The sequence below is a fragment of the Choloepus didactylus genome, chromosome 8 (genome assembly GCF_015220235.1).
Source record: "Choloepus didactylus isolate mChoDid1 chromosome 8, mChoDid1.pri, whole genome shotgun sequence".
Classification (NCBI taxonomy): domain Eukaryota; kingdom Metazoa; phylum Chordata; class Mammalia; order Pilosa; family Megalonychidae; genus Choloepus; species Choloepus didactylus.
The window spans coordinates 97,463,823-97,479,015 of record NC_051314.1 but is presented as its reverse complement, the minus strand read 5'-3'; the positions used below and the strand labels follow the sequence as shown (position 1 = coordinate 97,479,015).

The window sequence follows — 15,193 nt, the reverse complement described above, 5'->3', positions numbered from 1 at the left end:
TGTATGTGTGTAAAATGTCATTTTAGGTTGGTTGGAGAAGTATGCCTTATGAAGGGTGTATTTTTGTTGCAGGAAAATACATGTATCTGCTTTGCCCTACATTAACCTTATTTATCTAAACCTTACCTATACGGATCTTGGAAACTTGTCCTGTATTGCTGAACTGCAAGAGCCTATAGCCTAACCAAGGGTCTTTGACACTTGTCTTGTCAGTCTTGGTCACCCTGGAATTATCAACATCCGCAAATTGAAAATGGGCCATTATATCGGCTTCCCAATAAGATGTCACTTCATTATAGGACCCCTTTTGCCTGTACCTTATGTGAGTCTTGAGACTGTTCTTTAGTTTTATACATTTGTATGTTAGTCTAAATCAATTTTACTTATTAAGTGTAATATATTCAATTTATAAACCTTAAATATAGTAAAATATATTGATTATATAAGGCAGCCCCTATTTTATATGGATAAATTTATCGTATAGCCAAATCAATATTATTTAGTGATTAACAATATTTCTTTGCATCATTGCTGCCTAATCTGTTTTATAGGTATTAAATAACACAAAAAACACATAAGGTAAACAATTAATTCACCTTGCTATCTACATACGGTCACAAGTACTGGGATAGACCATATAATTCAAAATATGCTTAACTTTGGAAGTCTTGTTTATTCACTTTTCTACTTACTGACTTCTTTTTTTGCTGTTTAGAACTTTCCTGCTATAGTTATCTGCATTTTGTGTTAACATGAGAGAGATACTTTTGAATGTACAACACTGGCTTGTTTTACGCAACCTGAACTTGAGAACCTAATATATCTCAGGTTTCAAGATAACATGATAACTGTATGGGAGCACCTACTGGTGAAGGATGATTAAGTCCCATGGACTCATTTTTAATGAAAATAGTTAGGTTCAAATGTCAGCTGGGTAGCTGAGGATGGATGAGTTAACCACTCTGTGCTTCGTTTTCTTCTATGAAATTAGAGTTTTGTGAAGTTAATATACATGCACTGCTTTATGCCTCCTTGGTAAATAATAAACAGTAGCTTTTGACTTTTTCTCTGACTGACGGTGCTCATTTTAATTTTCAATGGACCACATAATTTCCTTGGGACAGGTGCCTCATTTTATCTATTCTTAAACCTAGCACAGTGCTTGGCATAGGTATGCATTTAACAAATAAGTATGTGGTGAATTAATAAAGAAAATATATATGTAAATGTCTATTTGGTGACCATTGTGTATAGTACTACGCAAGTTTGTGTGCCATACAATTTGTATGTGTAGACATCTACTCAACACAGTCATTTGAAGTATAATAATGAGGCATTTTCTACCACTGGAATAACCTGTAATTCAAGTCTTCATGATTAAGGAATTCACAAAGAATACTGAGCTCAAGAAACTGCACATTGGATGGAGACTGTATTCACATAAAGCCACATTCTAATTTAGCTACATAGAGATTTTTAACATTAAGGACATTTTTTTTCTCATTCACTTTCAAGTATCTACTTGATTTTGAAAATTTCACAATAAAGCTGTAATACAGCTCTGTCCTTGGTAATCATGAAAGGCACCAATAATGAAGAAGGAATTTTGTTTTTAATAAAAATATTTTATACATTCACCTGAAAGTTCTTAGGCAAACGTTAAAATGTACAACTCCAAAACATATTTGACATACTTAAATGTATGATATACTTTAATGTATATCAGCAGGACTGAAAATACCCTGGGTTATGTGAAAGTAATCTACACTTCTAAATGAGACTAATTTTTGCCCTTAAAGTAATTATAACAAAGGCATCTCCTATATCAATGATTTAATAGCCTTTACCATTTTCTGCACATTTCTGAAGTGTGTAACTTTTCCTGGATTTGGGTTCTAATGTGCAATAGATTTTTCTAGGTTTATGGAATCAAAATACTATTAAAAACAGATTGTAATACATAAGTCTATTACTAAATGTGAAATTATACTTGGAACCAAAGTCTCAAATAAACAACTAACATCTTCAATTTTACCTTTGCTGGCATACCAAAGTTTGGCAAGAAAACCAAATTACTATCAAGGGAAAACCATTCTTACTGTAAATAAGTGTAAGACTGTGTTGAGTTTCAGGATAAATCATTCTCCTCGAGATTATTCTAGAGGAATTTTTACATATTATCCTGTTTACAAGAACACACACTATGTTAGACTCATGCTTGGCATAACCCTACATGCTGTAGAAATACTATGCAACATTTTCATATAATGCAGCTTAATTTCCAAGTTTGAGTTAACAAAAAATGATGTGCATTTTTAAATCAAACTCCATAAAGTTATAGCTTTGTCTTGCAAGAAAGTAAAAATTGAAAGTTTGTGCAAATAGAGAACAAAGTAAAAGTAGTTTGAAAATTGAAATATCCTTTTTCCTCCTTCCCTCATCTATTCCTTGGTTTATTCAAAGATGACTACTTAGTTTCTCAATAGTGTTCACATTTCATAAAGCCCACCTGTAGAAATAGTAAAATACGATATACCCACTGGATGATTTTGGAAACAGTTAAATGGTACATAAATATAAATTCAAATAGATTTTTTCCCCTCAAGTTAGAAGATATTGGTCCTGGAAAAAAACTCAGAAAATAAATAGGTACAAAAAAAGCACTTGAAAAACATTTCCCTTAGAACTTTAACGTTTAAATTACAATGTGTATAGGTTTTAATACAGAATTTTGAATAGTCTTGAATCCTGTATATAATAAATAGTGAGTCTTACTTCCACTCATTGGTATAATATACTAAATAAGGGGTTAATTATGCATCTGATATTTGTTTTGGCATCCTTTTTCATCAAAAGGAATAAAAGCCTCAAAACACACTATATCAGGTCTTGAACTTTTTATTTTAATTTTGAAAATTATGGCTTGAAAACTGCACGTTTTAATTGAAGACTTTTCATTTTTTTTCTTGTACCTTTAAAAATCAAGACACTTGCCTCAGATTTTCCCCCTTACATCACTATTGTATAAACTGAATTGCATAAACTGAGCAGATGACTGCTAATAAACAAATTAAGATGTATGGATAATATTTTTCATGTCAAGTTTTGGGTCCATGTTTTTTTCTTTAATTCCCGCCTTACTTTTAAAATGGGAACTAGTAGTAACTGACAAAATGAATGAATAGCTAACAAATACTAACGGAAAACCTTGTACACATATATTGATTATGGCTTTATATTGCATTCCTTTATATAATATGGTAGCAGTTATTGATAATTAAAAATGTCCTAGTTGGCATGGAAGAACTGAAAATGTCAAAATGTTATGAAGTTCTACAACTATCATCATGAATTATTTCCAGGTACCCAACTACAAAAAAGTCTAAGAATCATTGTCTTAGCATATATTATGGTGGTATCTAAATATGCAAATAAAATCCTAAGCCACTAAGATCATTTCAGTTTTTCCTGGTGGCCTAGGCAGCAGGAGATTGCTGGTCCTGGCTTTTGCACTTCCAACTCCAGGTCACACTAATTGATAAGATCTATTTCATTGGCATAGTCTATAGATTTTTCTTATTGTATTCAATGCATATTGAATTCACCTAAGACACTATTAATTGCCCTTCTGATGGCTGATACCTTAGAAGTACATTAGTACTAAGTATGAGTGCCAAGTTGCCGAAAGATTTGCTAAGTTCCCTGCTCATTTTTAACCCCAGACCAATGCTCTTTTCTCTTTGCACTTAATTTCTGTTTCTTGTAAACACCATCATTATCTATTTTCTTTTAACATCTCACCTAACTGTTGTTGCTATTATAAACCAGTTTGATTTAAAGGATAGTAATGGGAATAGCCCTGAATCAAGGAGTCAGGAGACCTATGTTTGATCCCTGGTTCTGCCCCTAACCAAATCACATGATTGGAACAAGTCTGGGTGTCAGTTTTCTCAAAAGCATACTAGGAACAATAATATGTTCCAAAAAAGACTGCCACAAGGATTAAAATGAGAAAATGTGAATAAGGAGTGTAAAATGTAAGGTACTATTTCAATGTATGATATTACTACTGTGATTTTGAATCCCTGTTTTCCATTAAAGCACTGCAAGTTTTAAAATATGTGGTATAAAAAATAAAAGAAAAAAAACAATAAAAAATAAAAGAAAAAAAAGTGTGGTGGACTCTTCCTTTGGGCACAAAATCAAGCAGAGTATTTGGGGACAGAAGTTGCAAAAGATACTGTTGCCAAGTAACTTAACAGGCTGAGACCAATATTGTTTGGATACTCCTTTTCTGGACTGCCTATTCTCTTTTAAAATATAAGGGTTTATTAACAAATATATGAGTCTCATTAAAATTAATGTTTGTGCTCAAATTCTAAAATGAAATAATATGGCATTTTATACATGTAGAGCCATGCTCTTTGTTTCAACCACTGCCATTAAGATAATTTTTTTTTACATTGAAATTATTTACCAAACTGTCAGCTGTTTTCTACAGAAGTTTAGTTGGCCCCTAGCAATCATAAACAATAATTTTAGTTATTAAATCTAATATTAACCATAAATGGACTGAGATGTTATTCAAACTTCTAATTTTATGCACCTGGCATCAACCCAAATGCTGCTCTTAAATTGTTCTGTTCCCAAGATATACCCCATGTTAAGAATGTCAGACACATACACATAGTAAATTCATCATGAATTTACCTAGAAAATCCTGTTATGCAGGTGAATTAGGCTTTCAGTAGGAATTAATATAAGCCATAATGACTAATCTTTACATAATGCATTTGTTTATTTTCTTCCAAAAAGTCAGACTGTGTACTTCCTTGATGCTAAATCTTATAAAACATTTCTTGCTGCCTTTTTCTCTGTGCTTAGTTTAATACAATGCATGCACTATTTAACAGTGTCTCTGAGCTCCTTAAGGCCTTTATCTAAAAATTAACTTTTAAAACAAATTAGGATGTCTCATCTTCATTTTTTAATGTTTTCAGCACTGAGTCTTCTCCCAAAATTTTACAAAGTTCATTGAGTCTTTGCTGCATTTTGGGAACTCCAGCTAGCTGAGATTCTAGCTTCTGTTTTTCTTCACTCAGTGTTAAACGGATAGCAGTATCCAATTGTTCAAAGCGCCAACTGCCTTCACCATCAAACTGTAATAAATGAGTATGATATTTCCTGCAAAATTAAAATAAAATAATATCATTAGGAACAATTGTTAAAAGCCATTTCAGTTATAGGTTTATCATTCTAATTGATAATCAAAAGCAAATTTTAAGTAAGGTGCCTATCTTATATTTGATTTGCAAGGATCCCAAAAGAGGTTATACACTGTTATTTTTTTAAAACCTCAAAGTCGTTAGTCAATCTATAGAAAATTCACATTGATTAGATTAAAATTACTTCATATTCTGAATGTATCTGAATTGCAGAAGAAGAATGCTGTTGCACCTATTTAGCTTAACCTCCTAACCAGGTATGACTCATGAATAAATAACAAAACATATGCAGCAAGGGAGTAAGGAAAGAAAGCTGAGAGAAGAAAGTAAAAATTAGAAAGGTTCTACTAAAAAAAAAAAACAAAGAAAATAAAGGAAATGTAATAGTAATTCATTTATACATCACCTTTTTGGAATAAATTATTCTATGTAAGTAAAATTTTTTCAATAATTAAGGTTTTTAAACTTTTAAAAAATGAACTCTGATAGAAAAATTTAAAGGAATCTTCCATGCCATTTTATAATTTAATCTCTTTTGTCATGCTCAGGTCCATAATTAGGAACTTCAGAGAGGTACAGAGATGGTTTTATCTTTTCCTAAAGGGAAGCTGAGTCGGCCACCAGTATCTGGAGTTCGGGGATGAGTGGAGAGAGTAAAGCTGACAGAGCTGGTTCTGCATAGCTAAGCAACCTTCATTTTGTTTCTATGCCAAACTGGCCCATGTTCTTACGTTTCTTCAGCTTTTCTGTCTTAAAGTTTTCCTTACATCTCTCTTCCTTTAAAGCTCTCATCTATCATTATTTACTATGATCATTAGGCCTATTTCTAGCAGCTTCTACCTTCTTTTTTTTTTAAATTGAGATACAGTTCACATACCATAATATTCAGTCTTTTAAAATATACAATTCTGTGGTTATTAGTGTATTCACAAAGTTGTGTAACCATTGCCACTATCTAATTTCAGAATGTTTTTCTTATTCCCTAAAGAAACCCTGTGCTCATTAACAGTCACTCCCCGTTCTCTACTCCCCCCAGACCTAGGCACCCACTAATTTACTTTCTGTCTCTATGGATTTGCCTATTCTAGACATTTCATATCAGTGGACTTTTATAATATGTGGCCTTTTGTGGTTGTATTCTTTCACTTAGCATGATGTTTTCAAGGTTCATTGATGGTGTAGCATGTATTGGTACTTTATATCTTTTTATGGCTGAATAATATTGCATTGTTTGGAAATACCACATTTTCTTTATCCATTCATCAATGGGTGAAATGGCTGTAAAAACTAAGCTTGGGAAAGCAGCAAGAGAAAAGCAATTCACCACATAGAAAGGAAAAAACATACGACTAAGCAGCGACTACTCAGCAGCCACCAAGAAGGCAAGAAGGCAGTGGCATGACATATTTAAAACTCTGAGAGAGAAAAATTGCCAACCAAGAATTCTTTATCCAGCAAAGCTCTCCTTCAAATTTGAGGGAGAGTTTAAATTTTTCACAGACAAACAAATGCTGAGAGATTTTGCTAATAAAAGACCTGCCCTACTTCAGATACTAAAGAGAGCCCTACCGACAGAGAAACAAAGAAAGGAGAGAGATACGGAGAAAGGTTCCATAATATTAGATGAAGATGCATTTTTTAAGCCATATAGTGACCATTGAATATAAATTTGGCTTTATTATCATAGTCATAATAAGACACAACCCTATATTAAATTATCTTTAATTCCTTATTTCAGAGAGGAACAGACAGACATTGCAGAATGGTGACATTTTGAAGGAGAAAACACATTTGGTATCACACCCTATTTCATGCTACCATTTCTTTCACTCTATTTCAAATGGATAACTCAGGTTTATGGTATGGCATTCTTTCTGAAACACTAGAAGTCAGAAGATGAAGATACTTGACTCACTTTTCTGACTTGCTGATTGTAAATGTGGTCATCTCACTTAACTTGTAAGATGACTCTTAGTTTCCTAATTGATAAAACAGGAATTAGACTAATAATAGTTAAAAACTGTTAAATTTAAGTCTGCAAATATAGACCTCTTTTGAAAATCCAAAGGAATACTTTTATACTTTTTGAGAGCATTGAAAAATGTGTATTTTCAATTATGTTTTATTGGTTGGTGTAGATTAGATGCCACTGTCTGGAGACAGGCATGGGATATATAGAGCAAAGGCATATAGGGAGCAGTGTTTGTGAAAATGTCTATTTATATATGGAGAGACATCTGTTATGGTAGTCATTGAACCACTAAATTTAAGTGGCAATTATTAACCTCTATTTCATACACTGAAACAAAACAACATTAATTGTGGACCCAAGATTTGCTATTTATTGCATAGTTAATGGAAAATACTGAACCATTTTAGCTTCTGAGTTCAGATAGAGGGTTTGGCAAAAAAAAAAAAAAAAAAAAAAAAAAAAAATCTATTTACTCTCTGATCCCTAAGCTTGTAGAGTTTATAGTGAGAATTCTTATAAACAAAACAAAATTATCTCAATGCATTTAGTTCCTTGGTTCAGATAAAAACAATTTGAATAGCAAGGGTTATGTGTAGGCATGTTTGTAAATATACAAAGGAGGAAGAAGGGGAAATATTGATCTGTATTCAGATTTATTCTGCAACCTATGTATGGTGAGAATAGTGCAACAATATCCTCATCTGTAAAATTTATAACACGGGGGCCACTATTTTGTGATATCAAATAAGATGACTATAAATATCTGAAAATTAAATACTATTCTGAAACTTAAAAAAAAATAATACAGGGGCATATAGGGAAAAAACATACCTATTGCAAACTAACTACAGTTAGTAGTATTTTAACGTTCTTTCATCAACAGTAACAAATGTACTATACCAATACTATGAGTCAACAATGGAGGGGGGGTAGTTAGGGGTATGGGAGGATTTGAGTTTCCTTTTTTTTGTCTGTATTTCTTTTCTGGAGTAATGAAAATGTTCTAAAAATTGAAAAAAAAAATTAATTGTGGTGGTGGCTGCACAGCTGTATGATGGTACCGGGGGCAACAGATTGTGCACTTTGGATGTTTGGATAATTGTATGGTATGTGAACAATCTCAATAAATAAAAAATTAAAAAACAAACAAACAAAAAAACTAAGCTTGGTTAAATTACATGTAAAAGAGTAAAAACACTGAAACTGAAGGTTGAAGTTCATGTGTTTTGATAACATGCAAAAGACATTCATTATCTTTGCCATATACTTTTGAGTACCTAATTATGTTTAGGTTCATAAGACTTCCAAAAATGAGACCCTTCCTAAATTAAATTGAAAACAATGCATTTCTTTGTCAAGGGAAAAAATGTAAAAATACTACTATTAAAATCAGAAAGCTAAAACAAAAGTAATGAAAAAAACCAAGAAGGCTGGTCATACACTGAGAAGGAAAAATAAAGGTAAATAGTTCATTTTATTTACTTTCAACTTTTCCCAGGCTTTCCTGGCCTTGGATCTATAATCAGGAGCAATTTAGAATGCAGTAGTTAACATATTGGGCAAGTTCCACTTTCAATGTATAATGAAGGTTTGGCTCATCACTCTGGTCTAACAACATTATTTGATACCTACATGGGAAGAAGAAACTGTGTTGGTGTTTCATGCCCTAAGATCCAAAGGAGTGTTCTATATTATGAGCTAGAATAATATTTCACAGTTTAATAGAGGCATAACAAAAAAACTGCTGTTTTAACTGAGGCTTATTGGAGATAATCTGCTGTAGACTTCCTTTACAAATAGGATAAAGCAGAGGAAAATGGCAATTATCAAGCTATAACTATATTCAAGAATCAAATAACTTAATAATCATCTACATTTTTTTTCTAACCTCTTCAGATACTGGTATTGATTTTAATCTTTAAAACCAATGCTTACCCATTTGTTGTTGTTGTTGTTGTTGTTATGGGAGAAAATGTAATACCTCTCTCTTCCCACTTCTGAAACTTTTACAGGGAAAATAAGAACTCCATTGAAGGAAAAATAATCAGAAATGATGGATTTCTACAACCTAAAATGGGTAAACTAATTCACAAAGCAAAAACAACATGATTTTTAGTTTTATGGAGAAATATACTATAGTAGCTTCAATAAAAATGTGTTTTTTTTCTTTTTTAAAGATGTAATAGCCATAGATTTTCTTAGTTGCTTAAAAAATTATTCCTTTGTTTGAGAAAACAGTGCCTCTTTTACATTACTTTAATAAGGAACTGAATGACAGGATAACAAAATAAATCTATTGAGAGAAGTTAGAAAAACTCTAGGATGAAGAGAGAACTCCATTTTTCTAACACTCAGCATGTGGTCAATTAGGGAGCATGTCTGGAAATTACTGGTCCACACTAGGAAGGGCTGAAGAGTTCTTCTGGCCTAGTTCTATGTCATCTCTGAGTCAGAGGATTTACAGACAAATGTCATAATTGTCTCAGAGTTCCAGGTCCTGTTTGTCTTCTCTAGGGCTGAGTCAGAGGAATCACAGTCACTGATAAGGACCCTAACTCATCCTGGGCTAGATCCAGACTGTCTCTGGAGAGATTAGTAAATCAGGGTCCTATCATGCCAGATACCACTTAATTCTTAACAGAGACAAACTATAAGGTTCCACAGAAAGGTTCACTTTGTGAAATGCTCTATTTACAGGTCAACAATCTGAGGGAAAATTTTCTGAAAAATCTGAATGTTGGGATGGAGTATGAGAATAGATTATTATCTTCTAAGTAGAAGTGGAATTCAAGAAGAGTCAAAAAAAAACTTTGAACAACAAAGAATGATCTGAACTGAATACAGTTTTCCTACAATTAAAAAGGCAAACAATCTCTATAAGGTGAAAGAACTAGAAGGGCTTCAAGGATTAACTTAAAAGTTTGCTATCTAGCTAAGTTTGAAGCCATGTAGATGATGGAAGCTTTACACATGGAATTTTTCAGCCACCAGCTACAGAATGCTGTAGCCAAAGACAAAGGAGTTCTGCCAGTTCCTTGGGAAATAAGAAGGCAACGCAAATACGGTCAACTATGATTTTTAATATACCAACAACAACAATAACAACAACAACAAAACTAGACCTTATTGATGAAATAAAATGTGAAAGTAGAGAAAATGGAATGTAGTGTGAAGGAAGTTTTTTAAGGTTTGGATAAGATGTATTTTGAGTTTTTAACTTAAGTAGAGGAATATACGGTAGTACAGAGTGTGATCATGGCAAGTCACTTAACTTTTCTAACTTTTCTAGTTCTAAGTTTCTTCATCTGTAAAATGTGCATAATTAGACTTTCTATACCCTACAGGGTTGTTGTGAAGCTTAAATACGATGAGCCTGGAACAGAAGAGGTGATAAATCTGCATTAGCAACTATTACTATGATGATGAATCAATGGAAAAAATAGGGGAATAGTAAAAAATAGTATCATTAGATTTCAAAAGAGGAAATCCCATTAGCTAATATGAGTTATTATTTATAAAAATTTCAGTTCATTTTTTTCTAAAAAACAAAATAAAAAAAACTTTTATTCTGTGTTTTTCCAATTTAATCATTGGGAAGAATATCAAGTTGTGGTATTTTTTTTTTCCTGGATTTCAGAGAAAGGACTAAAAGAATGATGCAAATATATAAACACATTCTTTCTCAGTAGGCGCTATGGATTTATTATCCTGAATATTTTCAGTTTTTAAAAAATCACTGAAAAGTGGTGATAATTGACAAATAATACATTAACTTTATGATACTAGGTTTGGGATATCTAGCCTACGAGTGTGCAACTTAAAAGAAATACAGCTAGGAAACAGATGTGATGTCCTATGCTCTATAGTGAAAAGTTTAGTTTTTCTTTAAGAAACATAGAAAGGATCATCTATTGAAAATATGTTAGCATTGGAAACACTTACCAAAGAGAAGGCCTGTGTGTTATAGACAGTAAGGAAATTCCAGCCCCTTTCGCAGCCTGAAATATCTTTCCTTCAACATCAATGCTGACAGCACTGGTACATTCATCCAGCAATGCATACTTTGGCCTTGAAAAAAATAAATGCAAATATATAATGGTTTTCCTGTTTGAAGGACACATCTTTTTTTTTTTTTTTTTTGACAATGTAAGTTGCAATGTTAACACTTTAAAGGAGCAAAGAAGAACATGTCATTATTAAAGGTGATAAGTGACAAAGCGTGAAAGTAGTCATCCCCCTTTTGGATTAGAATAACACATATTTTTAAACTTTAAATTGCTATATAGACCATTTCACATCCATTAGAATGGCTGCTGTTAAAAAATCAGGGAAGGGGCGGGGCAAGATGGCAGACTGGTGAGCTGTATGTTTTAGTTACTCCTCCAGGAAAGTAGGTAGAAAGCCAGGAACTGCGTGGACTGGACACCACAGAGCAATCTGACTTTGGGCATACTTCATACAACACTCATGAAAACGTGGAACTGCTGAGATCAGCGAAATCTGTAAGTTTTTGCGGCCAGGGGACCCACGCCCCTCCCTGCCAGGCTCAGTCCCGGGGGAGGAGGGGCTGTCAGCTCCGGGAAGGAGAAGGGAGAACTGCAGTGGCAGCCCTTATCGGAAACTCATTCTACTGATCCAAACTCCAACCATAGACAGACTGAGACCAGACACCAGAGAATATGAGACCAGCCAGCCCAGCAGAGAGGAGACAGGCATAGAAAAAAACAGCACGAAAAACTCCAAAATAAAAGCGGAGGATTTTTGGAGTTCTGGAGAACACAGAAAGGGGAAGGGCCCTGAGGCGCATATGCAAATCCCGAAGAAAAGCTGATCTCTCTGACCTGTGGACCTTTCCTTAATGGCCCTGGTTGCTTTCTCTCTTAGCACTTCAATAACCCATTAGATCTCTGAGGAGGGCCCGTTTTTTTTTTTTGTTTTTTTTTTTAATCCTTTTTTCTTTTTTTAAAACAATTACTCTAAGAAGCCCAATACAGAAAGCTTCAAAGACTTGCTATTTGGGCAGGTCAAGTCAAGAGCAGAACTAGGAGAGCTCTGAGACAAAACGCAATAATCCAGTGGCTGAGAAAATTCACTAAACACCACAACCTCCCAAGAAAAGGGGGGTGTCCGCTCACAGCCATCATCCTGGTGGACAGGAAACACTCCTGCCCATCGCCAGCCCCATAGCCCAGAGCTGCCCCAGACAACCCAGTGTGACGGAAGTGCTTCAAATAACAGGCACACACCACAAAACTGGGCGTGGACATTAGCCTTCCCTGCAACCTCAGTTGACTGTCCCAGAGTTGGGAAGGTAGAGCAGTGTGAATTAACAAAGCCCCATTCAGCCATCATTTCAGCAGACTGGGAGCCTCCCTACACAGCCCAGCAGCCCAGAACTGCCCTGGGGGGACGGCACTCACCTGTGACATAGCACAGTCATCCCTCAACAGAGGACCTGGGATGCACGGCCTGGAAGAGGGGCCCACTTGCAAGTCTCAGGAGCCATATGCCAATACCAAGGACTTGTGGGTCAGTGGCAGAGACAAACTGTGGCAGGACTGAACTGAAGGATTAGACTATTGCAGCAGCTTTAAAACTCTAGGATCACCAGGGAGATTTGATTGTTAGAGCCACCCCCCCCTCCCTGACTGCCCAGAAACACGCCCCATATACAGGGCAGGCAACACCAACTACACACGCAAGCTTGGTACACCAATTGGACCCCACAAGACTCACTCCCCCACTCACCAAAAAGGCTAAGCAGGGGAGAACTGGCTTGTGGAGAACAGGTGGTTCGTGGACGCCACCTACTGGTTAGTTAGAGAAAGTGTACTCCACGAAGCTGTAGATCTGATAAATTAGAGATAAGGACTTCAATTGGTCTACAAATCCTAAAAGAACCCTATCAAGTTCAGCAAATGCCACGAGGCCAAAAACAACAGAAAATTATAAAGCATATGAAAAAACCAGACGATATGGATAACCCAAGCCCAAGCCCCCAAATCAAAAGACCAGAAGAGACACAGCACCTAGAGCAGCTACTCAAAGAACTAAAGATGAACAATGAGACCATAGTACGGGAGATAAAGGAAATCAAGAAGACCCTAGAAGAGCATAAAGAAGACATTGCAAGACTAAATAAAAAAGTGGATGATCTTATGGAAATTAAAGAAACTGTTGACCAAATTAAAAAGATTCTGGACACTCATAGTACAAGACTAGAGGAAGTTGAACAACGAATCAGTGACCTGGAAGATGACAGAATGGAAAATGAAAGCATAAAAGAAAGAATGGGGAAAAAAATTGAAAAAATTGAAATGGACCTCAGGGATATGATAGATAATATGAAACGTCCAAATATAAGACTCATTGGTGTCCCAGAAGGGGAAGAAAAGGGTAAAGGTCTAGGAAGAGTATTCAAAGAAATTGTTGGGGAAAACTTCCCAAATCTTCTAAACAACATAAATACACAAATCATAAATGCTCAGCGAACTCCAAATAGAATAAATCCAAATAAACCCACTCCGAGACATATACTGATCACACTATCAAACACAGAAGAGAAGGAGCAAGTTCTGAAAGCAGCAAGAGAAAAGCAATTCACCACATACAAAGGAAACAGCATAAGACAAAGTAGTGACTACTCAGCAGCCACCATGGAGGCAAGAAGGCAGTGGCACGATATATTTAAAATTCTGAGTGAGAAAAATTTCCAGCCAAGAATACTTTATCCAGCAAAGCTCTCCTTCAAATTCAAGGGAGAGCTTAAATTTTTCACAGACAAACAAATGCTGAGAGAATTTGCTAACAAGAGACCTGCCCTACTGGAGATACTAAAGGGAGCCCTACAGACAGAGAAACAAAGAAAGGACAGAGAGACTTGGAGAAAGGTTCAGTACTAAAGAGATTTGGTATGGGTACAATAAAGGATATTAATAGACAGAGGGGAAAAATATGACAAACATAAACCAAAGGATAAGATGGCTGATTCAAGAAATGCCTTCACGGTTATAACGTTGAATGTAAATGGATTAAACTCCCCAATTAAAAGATATAGATTCGCAGAATGGATCAAAAAAAATGAACCATCAATATGTTGCATACAAGAGACTCATCTTAGACACAGGGACACAAAGAAACTGAAAGTGAAAGGATGGAAAAAAATATTTCATGCAAGCTACAGCCAAAAGAAAGCAGGTGTAGCAATATTAATCTCAGATAAAATAGACTTCAAATGCAGGGATGTTTTGAGAGACAAAGAAGGCCACTACGTACTAATAAAAGGGGCAATTCAGCAAGAAGAAATAACAATCGTAAATGTCTATGCACCCAACCAAGGTGCCACAAAATACATGAGAGAAACACTGGCAAAACTAAAGGAAGCAATTGATGTTTCCAAAATAATTGTGGGAGACTTCAACACATCACTTTCTCCTATAGATAGCTCAACCAGACAGAAGACCAATAAGGAAATTGAAAACCTAAATAATCTGATAAATGAATTAGATTTAACAGACATATACAGGACATTACATCCCAAATCACCAGGATACACATACTTTTCTAGTGCTCACGGAACTTTCTCCAGAATAGATCATATGCTGGGACATAAAACAAGCCTCAATAAATTTAAAAAGATTGAAATTATTCAAAGCACATTCTCTGACCACAATGGAATACAATTAGAAGTCAATAACCATCAGAGACTTAGAAAATTCACAAATACCTGGAGGTTAAACAACACACTCCTAAACAATCAATGGGTTAAAGAAGAAATAGCAAGAGAAATTGCTAAATATATAGAGACGAATGAAAATGAGAACACAACATACCAAAACCTATGGGATGCAGCAAAAGCAGTGCTAAGGGGGAAATTTATAGCACTAAACGCATATATTAAAAAAGAAGAAAGAGCCAAAATCAAAGAACTAATGGATCAACTGAAGAAGCTAGAAAATGAACAGCAAACCAATCCTAAACCAAGCACAAGAAAAGA

At 34.7% G+C, this 15,193-nt stretch overlaps 1 protein-coding gene across 1 annotated transcript in view; it reads right to left on the bottom strand.

The window, feature by feature from the left end:
• Positions 1 to 1,530: 1,530 nt before the first annotated feature.
• Positions 1,531 to 15,193, bottom strand: part of ABCD2 (ATP binding cassette subfamily D member 2) — a 68,007-nt gene continuing 54,344 nt past the window's right edge. The window contains exons 9-10 of the mRNA XM_037848270.1: positions 11,140 to 11,265; positions 1,531 to 5,184 (exon numbers count right to left, since the gene is read on the bottom strand). Of these exons, the coding sequence (XP_037704198.1) occupies positions 4,965 to 5,184; positions 11,140 to 11,265 (346 nt within the window). The 3' untranslated portion in view covers positions 1,531 to 4,964. The remainder of the gene's footprint in view (positions 5,185 to 11,139; positions 11,266 to 15,193) is intronic.